Source organism: Brachyhypopomus gauderio, chromosome 5, assembly GCF_052324685.1.
Source record: "Brachyhypopomus gauderio isolate BG-103 chromosome 5, BGAUD_0.2, whole genome shotgun sequence".
Lineage (NCBI taxonomy): Eukaryota > Metazoa > Chordata > Actinopteri > Gymnotiformes > Hypopomidae > Brachyhypopomus > Brachyhypopomus gauderio.
The window spans coordinates 30,322,560-30,343,324 of record NC_135215.1 but is presented as its reverse complement, the minus strand read 5'-3'; the positions used below and the strand labels follow the sequence as shown (position 1 = coordinate 30,343,324).

The following is a 20,765-nucleotide window of genomic DNA, read 5'->3' as shown; positions in this document are numbered from 1 at the left end:
GAAGCCTTGCGTATGTTAAGATATTAGAAAGTTACATATATTGATCTTTCTATCGTATGAATTCAGTGACTTTTCTCCGGGTCTTATCACGTTACTGGACATACTCTGTGGATCATTTGGTACAGTAACGTCCAATAAATCACTTTAGTGACAATAAGCATCTGCAAAATATAGGTTTCACATGTATGCAAGCAATATTACATATTACAAAATAATAATATTTTGAAGTCATTTTAAACCACTGCGATCAATACACTTTGTTCAAAATGGTTTATACCAAATGGAATTTGTATTATTAATGCAACATAGATAACTAGATTACAAACTATAATTACTAGCTAATCTTAGCCTATTTATCTTTTCGACTCTGGAACGGGTCCTTCAGCATTCTGATGCATATCCAATATTAATCATGTGCACGAAGTGAAAGTTATGATACTATGCAAACAAATATAAGCCTGTTTTGATAATTTTGCTTTGATCCTGTCTCCAGTTTGTTTTATATGACTAAGGCAATAGAGGAAACTCATTCAAAGGATTAAGGTCAAAATAACGCAAAAGGCGTTACGTAATGAATTCTATCTTTCCCGTGCGCGTGCACAGGCGCACACAAGAAGTCGGCAGGTTCAGGAAAGCCAGCTACTGAGAAAAGGCGTGGATTGGACCAAAGGCTATTGGGAGTCCAAGCGGATTGGACCAGAGCCGCTCGAATGATCTGTTTGGAACTCAGGAGAGTACGCGGAATGCTGACTACGACTATGAATGAGACGAGTAGCGGCTGAGCGAGGGATAACGGGGGCAAGAGTCCGTTAGAATACACCCGTTAATCCGAGAGGACTGGGTGCAGTTAAATGTGATTCACGACTGCGTGGGGAAAGTCGCCTAACGGGTAAGTACGTTGCATTTGCACGAACGTCATGCATTTGCAATGACTAGCTGGATTGCAAAAATGATATTTGTTTTGCAATTAATGTCACGTCTCAGTTGTATACAGTTGTAAAGAATACTACATTAAATAATTTGTGTTTGAAATGCAAATTTATTTTGGTGTTGCAAATTGCAGAAGATGAGTAGTTTATCTCTGACTTCTTAGAACAGGTGTATGGCGCTTTAATGCATGAAATGCATTCAGGTGGATGCAACTTCAGAGGCATCAAATCATGAACACAAAGACCATCAGTCCAGACGTGCTCGGGCAGCATTTGCAGCGGTTGCGTACACAGATTAACACGCTTTATCGTGATATAGGCTATAAAGCGTCTGAGTCTGAGGCTGTTTTGTATTTTACGGATCATTTCAGTGTAAAATGAAATATCTTATTCTCCATGCTGGAGGTGCTTGATTGTGACATTTTCCGATACACTGCCAAATAAATATGGAATAAGATGTTGTAAATTAAAGCCAAGAGTTAGATCAGCAATGTATCGAGCAAGTTGAATCGGCAAATCCTTGCTCAGGACTGAGGAGTCGGGTTTCTGTCTTCCATTTGCCTTTCATTGTGCCTATTAATAGAAGCATTATCTGAAAATGTATTATTTTTCTTGCATAGCCCAAATAAAATGGTTTTGTGATCACTGGGGTAAATTCGAAATCAGTTATTTTCTTCTGACTTGATCAAGAATAGGTTAGGACATAATGAGCACACAGACTACCTGTTTGGGAGTAAAACAAGATTAAAACAAAGAACAGAATAAATAGATTCATCCACACAGCACCGAATGGCAGAGCACTTGAAACTACAGATTACTTAAACCCTCTTGGTGTTGCAGTCAGTACCATCAACCCTGCGCACTTTTGTACAGAGTTCACAGCGAAGCACCGAATGATTACGGACTATGGGTGGGGGCCGACATCAGACTGACCAGCTACCTCCGGTAGGCCGGGGGCCCAACGCCGTGTACACCTGGGAAGAGGTGCAGAAACACAGCCGTCGTGGCGACCAGTGGGTGGTCGTGGAGAGAAACGTGTACAACGTTAGCGAGTGGGTCAAGAGGCATCCCGGGGGCCGCAGACTCATCGGCCATTTCGCTGGAGAGGATGCCACGGTAACGCACCTGAAAGCTACACTCTCTTCTGTAGTCAAATAGTTATTTATATATTATCGTACATTACTAACTTTATAGTTTAGTTTTATAACCTATAACCTATGTATAAATATCTTATTCTAAATAACTAAACGAGATCTTAGCCTACACAGTAGCCCATCAAAAAAAGCATGTTGTTTCAGTCCCTGTACAAGTGAATGAAAATGTGATATTTTACAGGAAGCATTTGCTGCATTTCACCCTGATCAGCGATTTGTGCGGAAATTTCTGAAACCTCTGCTGGTTGGAGAGTTGGCTCCTTCAGAGTCCAGTCAGGATCGCAAGAAAAACGTAAGTTGGGCCCTAAATATGAATGTGGGCTCGCTGGGTGAGATACACAGTACGTTCTACATAGGCGACACAAAAGGATAACTGATAATATTAATGTCATACATCATCTCTAACCCCGATACATTGTCCACCCTATTTACCGGTTGTGATCTGATATAGCATTTTTTTTTCATGCAGCCAAACTGCTAAACCATCAACTTTTAAAAATGCATAGGACATTCAAACAGAACTTCACAGATGCTATTTACTCTAAGCATAAACAACAACAGTGCACATAATATAGCACTATAGCGTAGTAACACTGAACACTTTACTCACCTCAGTGCAAAGAGCATCTAAAGTTAGGCCTACTGTTTTCACTAAATGTAAATGTCAACATAATTCTGTTAATAACATATTAGAAAAATATTTCTTAATTAGAAATCACTCATTATAATAAATAGAAATAGGAATTATTTTACATAACTTATTATAACTATGCAATGTTGCTACAGTGTAAATATTTATTTTAAATATTAAGTGTAAATAGATGGGTAAGCACAAAGTGTGAATGGTAATATCACACTATGTACACTATAATGTTAGTAGAGTTGAAGGAAGGACACCAGGACGACAGCATATGAAGAATAATATTTAGTATCAGCAAATAGCTCTAAACAGATAAACATCAAATACAAACACTGACGTGACGAGTCAAACAGGATCAACAACTGACAAAGCACACTTAAATATACGAATACAAACGTGTGTAACACATCACAGTACCACAACAAGGAGCAGGTGACACGAACATACACACTCCCATTCATACATGTAAACACAAGAACATGTGGACATGAACGGACGTAGGAGTCAGGCGATGTACCGTGACAGTACACTGTGATGCTATTTGCAACTAATGCTGCAAAGTACATGTAAATAACACAACCAAGTTGAATCAAGGCTTTTTATATTAGCAAGTGTCCCGATTTGGTGTAATGATATGTTTGGCTTAAGACAATTTGATTATTATTCAAATACACAAATGTAAGCTTTAATGACAACGGAATCAACATCTTGCTCAAAAACAAACACATACGTGTTAAATAATGACAAAAGCAAAACAAACCCCCCCAAATTACCCACTACCCACCAAAAAATTACTAGCTATCTTAATGTGTTTAACAGCTTGACTTTTGAACACAACCAAAATGCAACCACCTGATCTGTCTTTGAGTAAGTCTAGCAAACTCCACCACATAATATTATATCTACAGCTGGAGATTTGGTGCTATTCTGCTAAAACAACTACCACAAAGAAAGTAGTTAAAGCATTTCAGGCACATGTAAATAAGATATTCTTAACCCAACTCGACTAATTGAATCTGCAGTTTGATCTGTCTGGTCCTGCTCAATCTCTCCTGGAAGATTTTGGAGCCAAATTTAGTAAGTGGAAGTCTGAGATTGCTTCCCTATGTAAACCAGTATGTGATTTACTAGGCAGACTTAGTGCAAAAACCCAAAATCTGTACTTAATATCATTTTTACATACTACAAGCAGATACATTCATTCAATGTATATTAAACCAATAACTACGATGTATTTGAACTCCACATTCCCTTTAAGGTGTTTAAGGAGCCACATGCTATGGAATAGCACAGGCATATCATATAACCTAATGTTGATTTACAGTTTAATGTAGTTAACAAGTTTATTTTAAGGGAGAATAGGTAAAAAAAAAAGTTATAGAAAACATTCTAGTAATTAGGCCTACTGTATGAAACTTATCTGTAATGACTAATTAATCTGGTATTTATGTACTCTAAAGCTAGAGGTTTATAACTATGAATTTCACACAATATGACAACATGCCTGTTATTCTGCTGATGGCAGGTGTGATGTCTATTTTAGAGTCACTACACCTTAGAGGTCGTGTGCTGGGAAACGTGCCTATATGGCTAGAGGTAGTGGCCTGAGGGAACTCGTGCTGTTTCTTGCGGCACACTGAAGTCCGTAGTGTCGATACATTTGGCAGTGTCCGATTTTTACTGCCCCTGAGGAGGAGTGTGATCACATTTATCCCAGTTCACACAAACTAGCTAGAAGAAGGGCTGCTTCAGTCCAGTGAATGTTGCTGCGTCTGCCTGCTTGGCCCCCCGTGGAACCACTGCCTCTGGGAATACATCACTCGCAATTAGTCTCTTGACTTAATTAATCTCTAAGAAAAACTCTATTACTGTAGAAACCTAGGGGCTGTACTACACATAAAGACGTTGCTGACTCAGTCATATTAAGTTTTGTCTCTGCTCAGCCTGCACTAGTCAATGGCTGTAAGCATTTATAAGGCTGTGAATGTGTGTGACTCCTGTTGGCTACCAGTTCTTTTATCTACTACACAATGACATGTCTGTATGTGCTGCCACCTGCTGTATCATAGTAACATTACAGTTTGACCCAGTTTTTCTGACCTAAGTCTACTTTTTAGCCTTTCTTTTAACACTCTTTGGCTCCATTGCAGCGCATATTACAATAAACCTTTACTTCTTTCCCTTTCACAGATCCATGAAACTGGATAAAATGAAGCATTTTAATGTTACGTTGTTTAGTGTTCCTGTTGTTCCTGTTTCTCATCGTCACACAGTTATATATCTGTAATATAATTTGTGTCCTTCACAGTGTATAATATTGAGTAACACTGTCTTATAATATTGTACCCTTCTTCCTCTCTTTGTTATCTCTCCATCAATGTCCCTGTCCTCACTCTCTCCTTCTCTCTTTTTGTATCAGGCTGCTATTGTGGAAGATTTCCGGGCCTTGAAGGAGCAGTTGGAGGCCAAGGGCTTGTTCCGCACCAACCCCCTGTTCTTCATCCTCTACCTGGGTCACATCCTGCTCCTGGAGGCCCTGTCCTTAGCACTACTGTGGAACTGGGGCAACGGCTGGATTAACACAGTTCTATGTGTTGTGTTGCTGACCACTGCACAGGTAGGAGACCTTTACTGCAATCTTTAACCCCATTTAGATTCATATCATTTTCTTTATTTTCATATATTTGTAAATTAGCCTTAAAAACTATTCACCTATAGTACAATACCCATATGACAATATTCAGAACAATCACAGATCTCTTCCTAATGAGGTAGCATTTGACTTAGAGCACTATTAAAGAGATAATATGGCCCTAAAAGCTGTTTAAAGTTAAAGTTTGAATGGACTGAAACATGTACATTAATCTTTACTATACTACCTTTCATACAAATAAAGTTTTACAAAGAAAACATATACTAATTGTAACGTAGGGCTACACCCCCCTCTCCAGCTGTCACTCCAGTTTCCCTGCTCCTCATGTCTGTGTTCCCTGCTTGTCTGTTACCATGGTTTCCCTCCGTCTGCCACGCCCGTGTCGTCATTGTCTCCACCTGTGTCTAGTTAGTTCCGTGTATTTATAGTCCCTGTGTTCCTCTAGTGTGGTATCGGTTGTTTTGTGTCATTGATCAGTTAGCTATCCACGTGCTCTTAGTATTTTGTTCCTTGGTGCCCTTGTGACTTTTGTGATCTGTTGTTTGTAGTGATGGCAACAGTGGGGCTTTTGGGAGATCGAATCAAATGAACAAATTGATTCGGAAAATGATTCAATCTTGTGAAACGTTCGAATCATCACATGCCACAGTGACATCTAGTGGGCAACCAGGGCCTTAATCCACAACTTTTTCTTCACAGAAACAGAAGTAATGTGTTTTTAATGAAATATGACATGAAATATTCCCCCATACCATATTGTGTCCCTAAATAAATTGTAGTCTTGAAAACATTTTGCAGGGAACAGGGTTGTTTTAATGATTAAGATGTATTTTTCATTATGATACACTGTTAGTCAGTGGATTGATATAGCTGACATTATTCACTTTACATTGCAAGGTAAGGAAATGCTTGTGTAATTCTTTATTTATTAAACAATACAAGTAATCAGTTGTAATCACAACTGTAATCACAACTGATTACAAGTATAGATAGATAGATAGATAGATAGATAGATAGATAGATAGATAGATAGATAGATAGATAGACAGATAGACAGATAGACAGACAGATAGATCTTTATTGATCCCTTTGGGAGGTTTCCCTCAGGGAAATTAAGATTCCAGCAGCATCATGACAGTAATAGAAGATAGAGATTAAAGAGATTAAGCTAGTATTAATAATAATAAATACTAAAAAACAATAGGATATAAAGAGCCAAAGAGGTATTGCACATAATTATTGCACTGTTTAAAATGTTATTGCACTGGTTATGTTATAATGAGCCTTTAAGTTATTGCACGTAGTCCGGTTAGTGTTTTTGTTTTGATCAGTCCGTTCGCTGTGACCCCTCCTCCCCTGCAAAGAGGAGTTATACAGTCCAATGTCATGCAGGAGAGAGGAGTTTTTAAACATGTAAAGTAAACATTCTGATCTCAGACCAGCTGCTTGAACTTAAGTGCGGACTAAAACGCGCAAAAAGATTCGAAACGTTTCGAAACAGCGTGACGTAACGAAACCCGTTTTTGGAACAGTCACGTGACTTTCCCGTTTTGATACGGATTTCGAAACAATGTTTCGGAACACTGTGATTCAAATGAATCGATTCAGTTCGATTCCGCTTTTCCAATTTGACATCACTAGTTGTTTGGTGAGTCTGCTCGGTTTGTTCCTGCCCGTCCCGTGTCCCTGCCTTGTTTTGTTCTTGTGTTATCATGCCTGTTTATCTTTCTCGTTCGGACTGCCTACCCGTTATGACCCATGCCTCCTGTAACCATGATGATGATGGTCCATGATGATGATGATGATGGTGCTGATGATGATGATGATGATGATGATGATTAACATGATACATGATAAGCCTTGGAATTAACCCTCCTATGCCTCTCATGTAGTCCCAGGCCGGCTGGCTACAGCATGACTTTGGCCACCTGTCAGTCTTCAAAAGGTCCCGCTGGGATCACCTAGCACACAAGTTCGTCATTGGACATCTAAAGGTACCAGATTACAATGCCTACAATGATACAATGACAGTATGTTTTAATCTATTAAGCAAATAGTTCTGTATATATATATATATATATATATATATATATATATATATATATATATATATATATATATATATATATATATATATATATATGTGTGTGTGTGTGTGTGTGTGTGTGTGTGTGTGTGATCATATAGGGGGCCTCTGCAAACTGGTGGAACCATCGTCACTTTCAGCATCATGCTAAGCCCAATGTGATTAACAAGGACCCTGACGTCAACATGCTGAACCTGCTGGTGTTAGGAAATGTTCAGCCTGTGGAGGTTCATTCATTACATTCACACAAATACATATACTTTCTACTAGTCACCTCGGGCCCTGGTCTGTTTCTATGGGGATACTGTAGTTGATAATACTGTCAGTGCTCATTGATTTGAATATGTGGTAGTGCCTTCATACATAGAAGCTTTACAGCTGTTTCACTGTATGCAAAGACTCCTGCACAATCACACAGTCCTCTCATCTTTCTCTTTTCAGTATGGGATAAAGAAATTGAAGCAAATGCCCTACAATCATCAGCACAAGTACTTCTTCCTGAGTATGTTATTTATTACTATAAAACAAATGCATTGGTGTTTTTAGTTTTAAAATTAATTCCTCTCCACATGGTATTATTGTCCAGTATAGACAACTAAGGGAAAGTTCTCTCTCTCTCTCTCTCTCTCTCTCTCTCTCTCTCTCTCTCTCTCTCTCTCTCTCTCTCTCTCTCTCTCTCTCTCTCTCTCTCTCTCTCTCTCAGTTGGTCCTCCTCTGCTCATACCAGTGTACTTCAACATACACATTTTGCAAACTATGTACACGCAGCGGGACTGGGTGGTAAGTTGTCACGATGACTCCTTGTATAATACAAAATGTTGCAAGCATTGTATATGGATTCCCAGCTTGGGCAAGCATTTAGGGGCATGGTTTCTCTTTCTCTTCTCTCCTGAGGACTTTGCATGGTATTTGAGCTATTATGCACGCTACTACTTCTGTTATGTTCCCTACTATGGATTCCTGGGATCAATAGCACTATTCACCTTCGTTAGGTAAGAATTCCTGCACTTTATTTCAGACAGTATCAGCATCATTGCTCGCCAGTGATAAACATACTGGTTAAATGAAACATTTAATGATAGTTAAGCTGCATGTACTGTATGTGTAATTTGCAGGTTCTTAGAGAGTCACTGGTTTGTGTGGGTGACCCAAATGAACCACATTCCCATGGAGATCGACCACGAGCAGCATGAAGAATGGCTCACCATGCAGGTTCGTTCTTGGTTCCAGTAAAAAATAAATAAATAAATAAATAAATAATTGTATATAATAAAAAAGTATTTTTCGTGATCTTTTGTCTAGTTGAAAGCCACCTGTAATGTTGAACAGTCTTTGTTCAACGACTGGTTCAGCGGTCACCTTAACTTCCAGATTGAGCACCAGTGAGTATAACAATATCGTGTGTTATGGGGTTACGTAGGTATGCACAATAAATGTGTGTTTATTGATGTATGTGTGTGTGTGTGTGTATAGACTAATCTGTACATGGCTAACCTTTATCTTCTCCCCACCAGCCTATTCCCCACCATGCCGCGCCATAACTACGTCCATGCAGCCCCTATGGTGCGGGAGCTGTGTGAGAAGCATGGTGTGAACTATCAGGTCAAAGGCCTGTGGGAGGCCTGGTGTGACATCGTCAGGTACCTCCTTGAAACATTAGTGTATGGACTGTATGGTAAGCCAAAGCTGGAGGCTGATGTGGTAGGGAGGACTCTAATCATTTGCCTTTCTTCAGGTCTTTGAGGACATCGGGCCAGCTGTGGCTAGACGCCTACCTTAACAAATAACCTTCAGCTCACCTGTGACTGAGTGAATGCAGAAGACAACCCCCATTGTATTTACTACTCCACAATCCCCTTTCCAGTTGACTGGCCCTGGAGGTGTCTTTTTGGCCACTGGAAACGAGCACCGTACTCACTTCAAATAATGTCCCCATAGACCATGTCCCCATGATCTGTTGTCTAATTGTTCCAGTGTCCTGGACACTGGTATTGTCATGTGAATTATGGCTCATGATTGGGACCATATCAGATAGACGTGAATGCTTTTTAAATGCTGGACTTCAAGACTTTCCGACTTTATGTTACAATCCTATGATATTAAACGTTTTCATAGTTTTTCAAATCTACTTTTTGAACTTTGTGTTAAACAGCTTTCATAGATTACATGTTAGACTGTCAGAGTAAAATTAGTTGTGGTGGTATTTGGTGTCTTAATGTGGATGTTTGGCAGATTAATATTAAATTGAAGATTACATTTTAGGACATTTCAATTTTTTTCACCTCTGAATTTGTCAGTGCTGTTTATCTGTTGCATACACTCCTGTGACCATCCATATTGTGAATGATGTGAGATAGAAATACTTCTAATAGAACATATGCATCTTTTACCAGCTCTAGCTCCCAGGTACAACAGTGTAACACTTTAATACCACATGGACATTATGTCAATAAACCCAAGCAGTAAAGACCCAGCTCATCAGAACATGAAGCACATTCCATAAGTGTGTGAGCCTAATTTATTATGTTCTTTCATCATTCTTTCATGACAAAAATCAGCACTGGAACATGCATCTTAAAACAAGCTTAGGGGCATTATGTACATGAATACCTGTGTTTTTTTAAAATAATGAAACTCATGGATTCAAATGGAACAATTAGAATTTGAATGTGCTTATAAGACTTGTATCACAAGAAAGACACAAAACACAATGTACAATTATTTTGTTACTCCAAAATATTCATTTTAGACACAAATATTGATCAATTCCCTCTGTAGCTACTGCAATGTTTTCGGCACAAACAGGTGTACAGAAACAATTATATAGAGTCATTAAAATAAAGCCTTTTCTAAAAGCAATAAATAAACAAATCCAGCATATATAATACAAATATAGAGTAGAGAATCACCTGGTGAGAATTGGGAGTGATGTATGTAAGTTGCATTATGCTTTTGTTTGGTGTGACTTCAGGCCTCCTTGCAACTGTTTGAAACCTTCAACGAGGAGATCCTGGCTGTAACTCCATATTGAAATATATGCCCGTATTAACAGTGCCAGCACAGCTAGGTACAGTCTTAGCCTCTGGGCAGGCAATAAGGATTTTACATATTAGGAAGTGATTGGTTGTGTGGGGGCAGCACAGCGGGTAAAACAGGATGAACCATGTGTCTGGTGTTGGTGTGGGGAGTTAAGCTCACATGGAACTGGTGGCACTGAGCACACATTAAAGCACACTACACAATCTTGAAGCTGGTGTAGATAGATAGATAGATAGATAGATAGATAGATAGATAGATAGATAGATAGATAGATAGATAGATAGATAGATAGATAGATAGATAGATAGATAGATAGATAGATAGATAGATAGATAGATAAATATAGAATATATTTATAAAAACTTGTAGCTTTGAATGTTTATGATGTGCAACTCTTCCCTCCGTTTTCCCTCTCTCCATATATTGGGTTCTAATTGGTTGTAGCTCTACATTGCAGTCACTAGTCACCACTCACTAATAACTAGTCACCACTCACCAGTCACTAGTCATAACCTAGTCACAACACTTTTCATACTAGAGGATTTGGACTTGCTGGCAGGTCCAGATATTTTTCATCCCTCTCACGAGCCCCAGGAGAACAGCGATTTGCCTCAGATCTGGATTTTAAATCAGGGCTAAAATCATGTAGCGTGAACTCGGCATTAGTCCCCAACACCAGTGTGGGTTTATGTCTAAGAGGTGTATGCAGTTGGTCTACTAGGGTGGGTTGGGGCTGGGACATCAGACCTCACAGACAAAGGGAGGTGCATACCTGATGACCCTTGAGAAGAGCTTGTGATGTTTGGGTTTCTAGTATGAACTGAGTGGGATGGGCCATATGTGAATCTTTAATGACTTGGCACAGGACATTTGACATCTTATCCTGTGTATAATTACAAGATGTTACCAAATGTAGACCATACGACACCAGAGAGAGGTACAGTGATGCAGCAGGGTTGTGCTCTTCATCATAGGAATTGCTAAATTTCCGCCATCTTCTACAGGTATTGTTATAATGGGAAACCATTACAGGTGCCAGAGGACAGTGTGATTGACAAGCTGAGGTGAGCACGCTCAGTTGGAGGCAGAGGCGATCTTCTCCTTCTGTTTCTTCATGATTTCCTGCAGCTCTGAGTCCCCTCGGCTTTTCTGAGAGACAAAGGAAATGACAGAATTATGAATTATACAGAAGAGCAGAACCAGGTTCTTTGTCACTGGATTATCTGATACACTGGATTATCTGATATTTACAGATATTTACAGGTTCACTCAATAGATAACAGATCAGATATAAAAAAGGTGGCCTAGGACTCCTTTGTGAAGGCTAATAAAAGAGCAAATTCAATTATCTAAACTGCAACAAAATGGCTGGAGTTTGAACTGTAAGCAAAGGGTATATAAACCAATTAACACCTGTATGTTGGATTAAGCAGGTGAGTTATCTGAGGTTACATTAGGTTATCTGTGCTTGCTTGACTGTCTGTAGGTGAAGTGTGAAGTGCAGCTGACCTCTAGCTGGGCTTTCTGCACAGTGATCTGGCTGTAGACGCGAGACCCTTCCTCCCCACACACCGCCTTCAGCTCCTCCTTATTCAGGGAAAACAGCTGGGCTCCACTCAGAATACCCAAACACTCCACTGTCCTGGGACATATTCAGAGATATTAACACACACACACACACACACATATCCAGTGATCTTGTCTTGAAGCGAATGTAATCTAATAATTTTTTCACTGAGATGTGCTACCAGATAGACTCACGGTTTGGAGAAAGATTTGGCGTTGAGCCAGGCTGCGACCTCTTTAGGGGAGGAGTCAAAGGTGAGGGGGGCGCTCGTGCTGTTGTGCCGCTCCACTCTGAAGTTGCGCGGCGGGGCCTGGTTCTTACTGTCTGTGATACGCTTCAGCAACTCATCATTCACTTCATCCATTGACTTTGTGCGATCTGAGAGAGAGAGAGAGAGAGAGAGAGAGAGAGAGAGAGAGAGAGAGAGAGAGAGAGAGAGAGAGAGAGAGAAGAGAGAGAGAGAGGAAGAAGCAGAGAGAGAGAGAGATAGAGAGAGGAAGACAGAGAGAGATGGCATGTAATACTTTCCCATAGTTGTCTTTACTGGACAAAATACCATATGGACTGAATTAACTGCAAGTGTTTAACAAACTCAGCTTGCAATATGCACATTTGTCATGGTACAGCTCCAGACCCCTCCCTTTGGTCGTGTGTTCGTGTTGTCTAGTTCTGTCCATATGTTGTTGTATGTGAGTGTATGTGGTTGTATGTGAGTGTATTAATCGGTCTCACCTGTGGCTCGTCTCGTTATCACTTGGATATCGTGTAGTATGTCTATTTAATGTGCGTTTACGCAGTGTCCCGTGCTCATCTTTGTTTAGAGTCAGTGTGTAGCGAGTATCTGTCAATAATCGTGCGTTCTGGAGATCGGCTCGGTGCCCTGCCCCATTCCTCGCTGTGATAACATTGTAACCTTGTAACATTGTAACCTTTTTTTTTAAAAAAGGTGATTATACACTGAGCAGGTGTCTTAAGGTGAGTGGTCTGAGTCTGTTCATCTGTTTTTCCTAGACAAACTTACTGTCTTTATCTCGTTGTAATCTCAGCCTGTCAAAATTCTCCCCAGAAGGATGCACTCCTTTATAGGACTACAGAGAGGGAGAGATAAAGAAAGAAAGAGAAGAAGTGAGACAGGCAGACAGAGACAATCAGGTATGTAATTTTTACAGTGCTCACATTGCAGTGAAAGTGATGTGAACTGGCCTGAGAGTGTTTTACCGGGCTGTGTAACGCGTCCACGCCGCGAAGATCATCTAGTGTAACTACATCTAGGATGTTGTAGGGCACATACCCTGCTTCTCCACTCCTGTTCCTTAATTTCCACCACTGCTTATCATCCTCAATCACCTTCACACAAACAGTTTCAGTTAATCAAACCCATTTTAAACACTGCTCAAACTGCATCTCTTTCTCCTTCAGTCTCTCTCTCACCTCTAAAACCTCATCCTGAAGGACAGAGAGCTCATTGGCATTGCGAGCCACAAAGTGGTAAAGAATCTTGGCATACTTCCGGCCATGGGGAGGCGCTGTGAAGGACCTACATGGGTTGGAATGTGAACGCTACAGTCACTGAAGGAGGCCCTGGAGATACACAGATCCTTCACCAATACTCAGGCCACTGGAGCGCAGAAATGTTTTAGATGATACTGAATTATAGAAGATTTAAATATAGGGCTTTGTCAAGCATTACAATCTTTAAAGCATTTAAACAAAGTAATTTTGAAAAATAAGCATATTAAAATAAATTGAATATGTTTTGCACATATTAATTTGACTGTCGCCAGATCTAGACTCACCCATTTGATGATGGTGAGAACTGTTGTCCAAAGAACTGAGAGGAAACAAAAAGGGAGATTTGCTGACAAAATTTTACAGTGAAATACTCACTGAAAGGTTTTCAGTCAAACAGGGTAATTATTTACTTGTTTACTTGATATCTGAAATCTGGTGTGATAGTGTATAATGTTGTAAAGTGGTTTATCTATGCAGCTGTTCCAGTTTTTCACTTTTCTTTAATAAACAATTTCTCTCTCTTCTTCCCTCTCTCTCTCTCTCTCTCTCTCTCTCTCTCTCTCACACCTCTTTTGAGTATTCTGATGACTTGGGGGACATTGTCTCGGAACACTCGGTCTCCCATGGTGATGTACGGAACAGTTCCACTGGAGGCTCCCAGCCATTACGGAACTGTGGAATGTAGAGAGGAGCACACTGATCCCTTGGCCAATCAGATCTGAGAGAGAGAGAGACAGAGAGAAAGAGAGAGAGAGAGAGAGAGAGAGAGAGAGAGAGAGAGAGAGAGGGAGAGAGAGAGAGAGGAAGGAGGAAAGACACATCCTGTATTACCAAGATTATACCACGTTATTAAGATGTATTACAAAAAAAAAACCAAAACATAGACATGGTTAACATATAGAATACATGGAGTTTAAATCATGTGGCCGCAGAGGCCATGAGGATACTGACTAATACTGTAAAATTTAATTTTACATAAATTTAATCAAATAAAGTTGGTACCAGGACAGCTACAGCATGTACCATAGCTAAAGCATTTTCTATGTACTTTCTTTTGGGGGGTAATAATGGAATATAATAATGTGGGTGTTGGGGCACGGGGGAGACTGCAGAGTAGTAGCTGAGTTACCTGGGTCGTGTCCAGCCAGGCCCCAGCAGCTCAAAGATGTTCATCTCTTTAGGGGACAGGTGTCCTCTCAGGAAGTCTACCGTATCTCGAGACAGGTGAGGAGAGATGACTGAACGCGGCAGCTCAGGGCTTCCACAACTCTGCAGAATCTTCAACGACATGCAACACAAACCAAACACCTGTTGAACGTCTGTGTGTGTTTGTGCATCTCTTTCTAATTCCAAGTATGTGTTTCCAGTTCTTACCATCTCAAGGGGTCCAAACAGGAAGTGGACCAGTTCTGAGGCTGTGGGGTTCTGAATTTGTTTTTTCAGTTTGGCCTGTAGGGAGAGCACAGGACCAGCGGAATTTTACACTGGTGGAGGAACAGCTTCTCATACCCAAATCCCCCCCAAAATAGGAGAAACAAGGGGAACCACCATCTTGTAAATGTGCCATATTTTGTCAATTGTTATTTTTCACCGCAATCGAAATTTGTCCTACACTTTTTACCCATCTGTGCAGTTAGAACACACACACACACACACACACACACACACACACACACACACACACACTGTAACAGGGAATCTGCATATTTAGGGTTTTATCACACTTTTTTCAGGACTGCTTGCTTTCAGTATTCAGGTAATGTATTGTATAAAAGCTATTTTTGGGCTCGGGAGTGGTGAAGCTCTCTGGTCCTCCTTCAGTCAGTGATCTGGACTTCACTTCAAGAGACATCTGCTGCAGCTCACTTCATGTATGGAAGTTATTGTCTCCCAGTGTCATGTGCGAGGTTGTGTGATTGGTTCATTTTGTAACGTGACAGCTTTGACACATCAGTCCCCTTTTCAAATTTCACAGTGCATAGTGAAATGCCATTTATCAAAAATGCATTGTGTTGTTCTTTGCTAATTGAGTGCATGTATTCAATTAAAAAATGCTGTAAGCAGATAATCTTAGACCCTATTTACAAACCTGTGCATTGCTATCCAAGCACATTCAGAGGTGGTCAGAAACAGATTTTGACCACATTTAAGTGTAAACAAAATGTGTCTTCTGCTTCTGCATATCATTAAGCCAGTGGAAAGGTGTTTGTTGGCTGACCACAGGAACTTCAGCTGCTGCTGTAGATGCATTCTGCCCATGTCTGACAAAGTAAAATACATTGGTAATAGCCTGTAAGAAACCAGTATTTATCGGCACATATACAGGATGAGGGTGGATGAGGGTGGATAAGGGTGGAGGTGCACCGTAGTGTATCCCAGGTCAGACAGCAAACACCAAGGGTAGATGGACTGCATGTGTAAATCACTCACCTGCTTTGCAATGGTCAACACCCAAAGCAAAGCAGGTTTGAGAAACATCAGCATCACACTCTCCAAGGGCTCAAAGGGGTGATAATACAGAGCAAACAGAACCAATGACTGGTCCCATGGTGGGACCAACAGCCTGGATGCCTGACGTTTCTGGTGTGCCCTTTTCATGAAACTACAGACAAGGGGGTGCTGGCTTAATTCCAAAGCCCATGTGATAGGCTGAAATAGCTTCTAAGAGACTGTAGGCCTACCACTGAGCAACCACACAGCAACTGCACCATTGAGTGTGGGGCAGGTCTGAGCATTCATATTTCAGCTCTTATGGGCTAGGACCAGAGATCCCTGATGTCTGGTAGGGATAGTAGATCGTTTCCACCAGCCAGTACTTGGATGACCAGTGTGGAGATATCAGAATTAGATTCAGTCCCTGTGCTCTTACTCTATCCAGTGTGGAAGAAATCAGACTCAAGTGTGGAAATGCATAAGAAAGCAAAACATTTGGCCATGGATGGACTATAGCATTCATCCATCATTTTTGACCAGCGCATAAAAACAGAGGACAACGTGTATGTCCCTGCAAGGCAAACAGATCTATGGCTGCATGCCTGAATCTGTGCCACTAGTGAGTCACCACTTGAGGGTGATGTCTCATCATAATAAGTGCCCAGTGTATTACATAAATCATCAATACCATCAACCCCAGCAAACACAGAGCCTGAACCAAAAACTAAAGTAAGCTAGATATGGTTCTCTTCTCTGAGAAGCGCACTCAATAGTGCAGAGTTTATATGGAGAACCAGGCAATCTGAACCCCACGAGGGCTCTAGATGACTCTTTTTAATGAGTGCCAGTCCAATCGAGTAGGAGTGAATTACAATTAGTCTTTGTAGTAGAATATTATGATCATATTGTTTCAGCTCCTTCCACACACTTGCTGGACACATGCTGCACTACAGACCGAATGGGAGTGCTTGATTTTCATAGGCTTTGTCCTCTTATGCAAATCTGACCTATTTTCTGCATGTGGGATAAATGTCTATGTGAGCATCTGACAGGCCGATGTCACAAACCAGTCATGCAGATGAATCAACCAGCAGAGTGCATCCACAATGTAGATTTGTGTAGATGTCTATTTTACAAATGGAGATCTAAAATGGGGTGAAGTGCAGAGCTGTTTTTTTTTTTTTGGAAGGTAGAGGATTAAAGGCCCTGCTAGATATCCTCCTCTGAAACATCTCTGATTGCTGGTTTGGTTAACAGAGGTGTCGTAGGACAAGAGCTGAATCTCCAGTGGCCACTGAAACCAACACACCATTAAATCTTGGTGGTTTCATGGCAAATTGTAGCCTGTGTTCCTGGGAAACTGAGAACAGCTCCTAACAGTGAACTGCGCATGTGTGCCACTGATTTAACAGCACACAAACCCCTGCTGCTGTCGCTGACTGATGCCATCAGCCCCATGAGGAGACAGTGGGTTCGGGTTCATGTCAAAGAGAGAGTGTGAGCTCCATCTGGTGGGCATAGAGAGGGGCCATTTTGTTTTTCTGTTGGTATTTGGAAATATGGGAAGCATGTCACCTTTGGCCCACAGCCCGACTGAAAATAGGGACTCTTTATTATTTTTGAATGCCCCCCAATTTGCTAGACGACATTTTATATTTAGTTTGAACTGCTCCTTTTTCCCTTCTTGAACTGAAGGAGAAACTTGGGATTAGGGACTCCTAAAGTATTTTGTGCTGGGGAGCCCCTCCAAATACACACAGAGAGTTGCATTAGCCGCCCAGAAAAAGAGGATGTTGGGGGTGGCCGACTGCTTCTTCTTCCCTTCCACAGGGAAGCACAGCAGATGTTTGTCAGCCAGAGATGCCTGTTTATCTGGCTAGGCAAATGATGCCCAGCAGGTGGCAGCACCTGCCCAAGTACTAAATATGCTAAGCAAGCACGGTAGCTAGATTTCACAAGCTAACTTCGACGTCAGTAACTTAATACCATAAATAAAGAGGAAAGCTTGCATGGACATAGCCGATTTTCTCATGCTATAGTGAGATGAACTGCTAAAAGCAAATTTCTTAACGAAGGTATAAGCAGCACTGTTCAGCAGGACACCTGTAGTTGTGTTCAGTGACAGGTTCCTATGACAGTCTTACAGAGTACAGCTGAGGGAGAAAAGCAAATGATTAGTATTATTTTATTTGGATTTTGCTGAAAATAATCAGAAGCAGTGAACCTGAAGCATCCTTGGCAAATTCCCCGTAGTGAAACAGTGGGTGAAGTTAGAAAAAGAACCTAAGCTTATACAAAAACAGCAACAATAATAATGTTAACCCACAAAGCTATGATGTAATGGTTACATAAACATTCCACATTTCTCATTTTACTGTAGTGTTGCAGTCAGGCTAATGTTAGCCTGAAGGTTAGCATTGTTTTATGTATGTTTCTGAAAATATCTTTGTGAAGGGACCAGGCAGTCAAATCAGTTTGTTGTTAATATTTATGTATGCCTGTGCTCTCACAGCTAAATGTGATAAGTGGGTTTATTACTGAGCAGTATGTAGCATTATTCATGACAACATGCTTCAGTTTCTGAGAGGGGGCTTTTTGGGGTGGGACTGTAATACTGCATAGAGGGAGTGGGAGGGGCTCCCACTCAAGATCTACTCTCAGTCTTACTGACTGCAGCTTTAAAGTCAAAATCTCAAACTTTAGAGGAATATAATGGTTGTCCTATCTAAAAATGGACTACACCTAAAACATAAAGGCTAGTGTGAGCAGTGAGATATTTTTGGCTGTGTTGAGAGTGTAAAGTTGAGAGTCTAAACGTGTGATGGTGAGGTTTGGAGTTTAGTGTGCAGATGAAACAGAGGATATTATTGCAGGTGTACTGAAGGCAGAAGGAGAAGCTCACCAGCAGGTTGAAGGACAGCTTAAGTTTCCGGAGGGTGTCGATGAACTCGGCCTCAGATGGAGGTTTGGCCCTCAAAGTCAATACACCCTCTGCACATAACCATAGAGCAGTCATTAACACACACAAGCACACAACAAACATATGAACATGGAGCTGTAGTGAAAAAAGTCTTATAAAGGAGCAGACTGACTGAGTGGCTGCATGAGGGCAGAGGTGAATGGAAGGTGATGGAAGGTGATGGAAGGAGATGATGATGGAAGGTGATGGAAGGTGATGGAAGGCTGTACCTGCTGGTGCCCGTTTCTTATTCTTCCGGGCCTTGTTGCGCTGGTTGAGTTGAGCAAAGGCTTCTGCAGCCTTATGTAGCCGTGCTACAAAGATCTCGATGTCATCCAGGGCACAATTTAGGATTTGCTAAACATCACACACACAGACTTAGGGAAAACTGCAGTCCATTACACTGAGTTCATGTGATTACGTGTATATCCTCCTCCTGATGTTAGCTGATGTAAGGAGCACTCACCACACCCTTCTCAATGCGCTGGGCAAAGTTCTCATGGGATTCTCTGTCCTGCTGACCTAAGCCTTGCCTCTCTACACCTAATACACACAGAGATGGAGATTAAAGTATTGTATACCATGCTTGTATACCATGTAATTGTGTGTGCATGTGTATATTTGTGTGTGTGTGTAAAATTACAGCTCACTTCTCATGTCCATAGCTGCAACGCGACCTTTGGCCCCAGGAGCATGACCTTTAGTCTCTGAAGGGGGGATGATGGTCTCGCGATGCCGTTTCATCTTTTCCTGGTTCATCCTGTGGGGTGAGTGTGTGGGTTTATAGCACACAGTATTGATATATGACAGCGAAAAAGAAATCACACCAAGTTCCTGAAATGATCTTCCAAAGGCATGATTACTGTATTGGACCTCTCCCTGCTCAGACAGTGGACTGTGATGGAGGGGGAAACAAAACTGGAAAATGACCTTAACCTCTAACTCCCCCATCAGACTCTAACTCGCCCATCAGACTTTTACTGCCCCATCAGACAATTACTCCCCCATCAGACTCTAACTCCCCCATCAGACTCACTTTAGGGTCTGAGGTCTCATCTTCTTGCCATGTTTGTTGTCTCCAAGAGCACTGTCGATGTCAGCATGCACAATTTCAGCCTGAAATAATCAAGTGCAGACAAACACAAACAGACACACAGTTCACACAGCATGCATAAACAAAGCTTGTTTTTAAGCTGATAAGACATGTTCAAATCCTTTGATGACGGAACTTTAACTATATCAATTTTGCACATATTTTTGGGTCAAAATAAAAATCTCTTTCTCATTTCTTTTAAAAAGTCCTATCCACACTATCTCTTTTAAAAAAGTCCTATCCACACTATTTTGCAACAGGGAACAGACCTGTGTATCAAGACACTGAGAATGTGAGTTATAGCCTCTCATCAGAATATGAAGATCATCATAATCGTGGTGAAACCTGAGATTAATGCCCCTATTCTATGTGTTAAAATTCCATGGGAATTATTTTCCACCTTGTCAGGTGAACTTTACCTGTGCATGTGTCTGTTTATGTGCATATATGAGTGTGTGTGTGTGTGTGTGTGTGTGTGTGTGTGTGTGTGTGTGTGTCTCACCTCCACCTCATCACAGCAGAAGAAGTGAATGTCGGGTTTGTGCTGTTCTGTGTCCTGACAGACCAGCAGGAGCACAGAGGGATAGCGAGTCTTATTCAGCACAGTCTGACTGTGATGCACTGTGGCCAGAGGGAAATTCTCCAGCTCTTCCTGTTATGGAGAGACAGAGGGATGAAAGTGTTAAAGGAGCTACATGCT

The 20,765-nt window shown here is 41.1% G+C and overlaps 2 protein-coding genes across 7 annotated transcripts in view; one reads left to right on the top strand and one right to left on the bottom strand.

The window, feature by feature from the left end:
- Positions 1 to 662: 662 nt before the first annotated feature.
- Positions 663 to 9,734, top strand: fads2 (fatty acid desaturase 2). Its single transcript, XM_077007014.1, has 13 exons — positions 663 to 889; positions 1,803 to 2,045; positions 2,265 to 2,375; positions 5,143 to 5,340; positions 7,269 to 7,370; positions 7,564 to 7,689; positions 7,904 to 7,964; positions 8,166 to 8,242; positions 8,357 to 8,454; positions 8,578 to 8,674; positions 8,765 to 8,844; positions 8,977 to 9,102; positions 9,198 to 9,734. The coding sequence occupies exons 2-13, from the start codon at positions 1,836 to 1,838 to the stop codon at positions 9,247 to 9,249; spliced, it is 1,338 nt and encodes a 445-aa protein (XP_076863129.1). The 5' UTR covers positions 663 to 889; positions 1,803 to 1,835; the 3' UTR covers positions 9,250 to 9,734.
- Positions 9,735 to 10,785: 1,051 nt separating this feature from the next.
- Positions 10,786 to 20,765, bottom strand: part of LOC143515079 (epidermal growth factor receptor kinase substrate 8-like protein 2) — a 133,789-nt gene continuing 123,809 nt past the window's right edge. For 4 of the 6 annotated variants that reach the window (XM_077007011.1, XM_077007010.1, XM_077007012.1 and 1 more), the window contains 16 exons: positions 20,568 to 20,717; positions 20,009 to 20,088; positions 19,623 to 19,732; positions 19,439 to 19,515; positions 19,203 to 19,329; positions 18,916 to 19,004; positions 14,955 to 15,029; positions 14,710 to 14,858; positions 14,148 to 14,298; positions 13,865 to 13,899; positions 13,500 to 13,605; positions 13,287 to 13,415; positions 13,090 to 13,156; positions 12,263 to 12,446; positions 12,011 to 12,143; positions 10,786 to 11,650 (listed from right to left, as the gene is read on the bottom strand). In XM_077007011.1, coding sequence (XP_076863126.1) covers positions 11,576 to 11,650; positions 12,011 to 12,143; positions 12,263 to 12,446; positions 13,090 to 13,156; positions 13,287 to 13,415; positions 13,500 to 13,605; positions 13,865 to 13,899; positions 14,148 to 14,298; positions 14,710 to 14,858; positions 14,955 to 15,029; positions 18,916 to 19,004; positions 19,203 to 19,329; positions 19,439 to 19,515; positions 19,623 to 19,732; positions 20,009 to 20,088; positions 20,568 to 20,717 — 1,737 coding nt within the window. In that variant the 3' untranslated portion in view covers positions 10,786 to 11,575. The remainder of the gene's footprint in view (positions 11,651 to 12,010; positions 12,144 to 12,262; positions 12,447 to 13,089; positions 13,157 to 13,286; positions 13,416 to 13,499; positions 13,606 to 13,864; positions 13,900 to 14,147; positions 14,299 to 14,709; positions 14,859 to 14,954; positions 15,030 to 18,915; positions 19,005 to 19,202; positions 19,330 to 19,438; positions 19,516 to 19,622; positions 19,733 to 20,008; positions 20,089 to 20,567; positions 20,718 to 20,765) is intronic. The other 2 variants (XR_013131032.1, XM_077007009.1) reach the window with 2 other exon arrangements.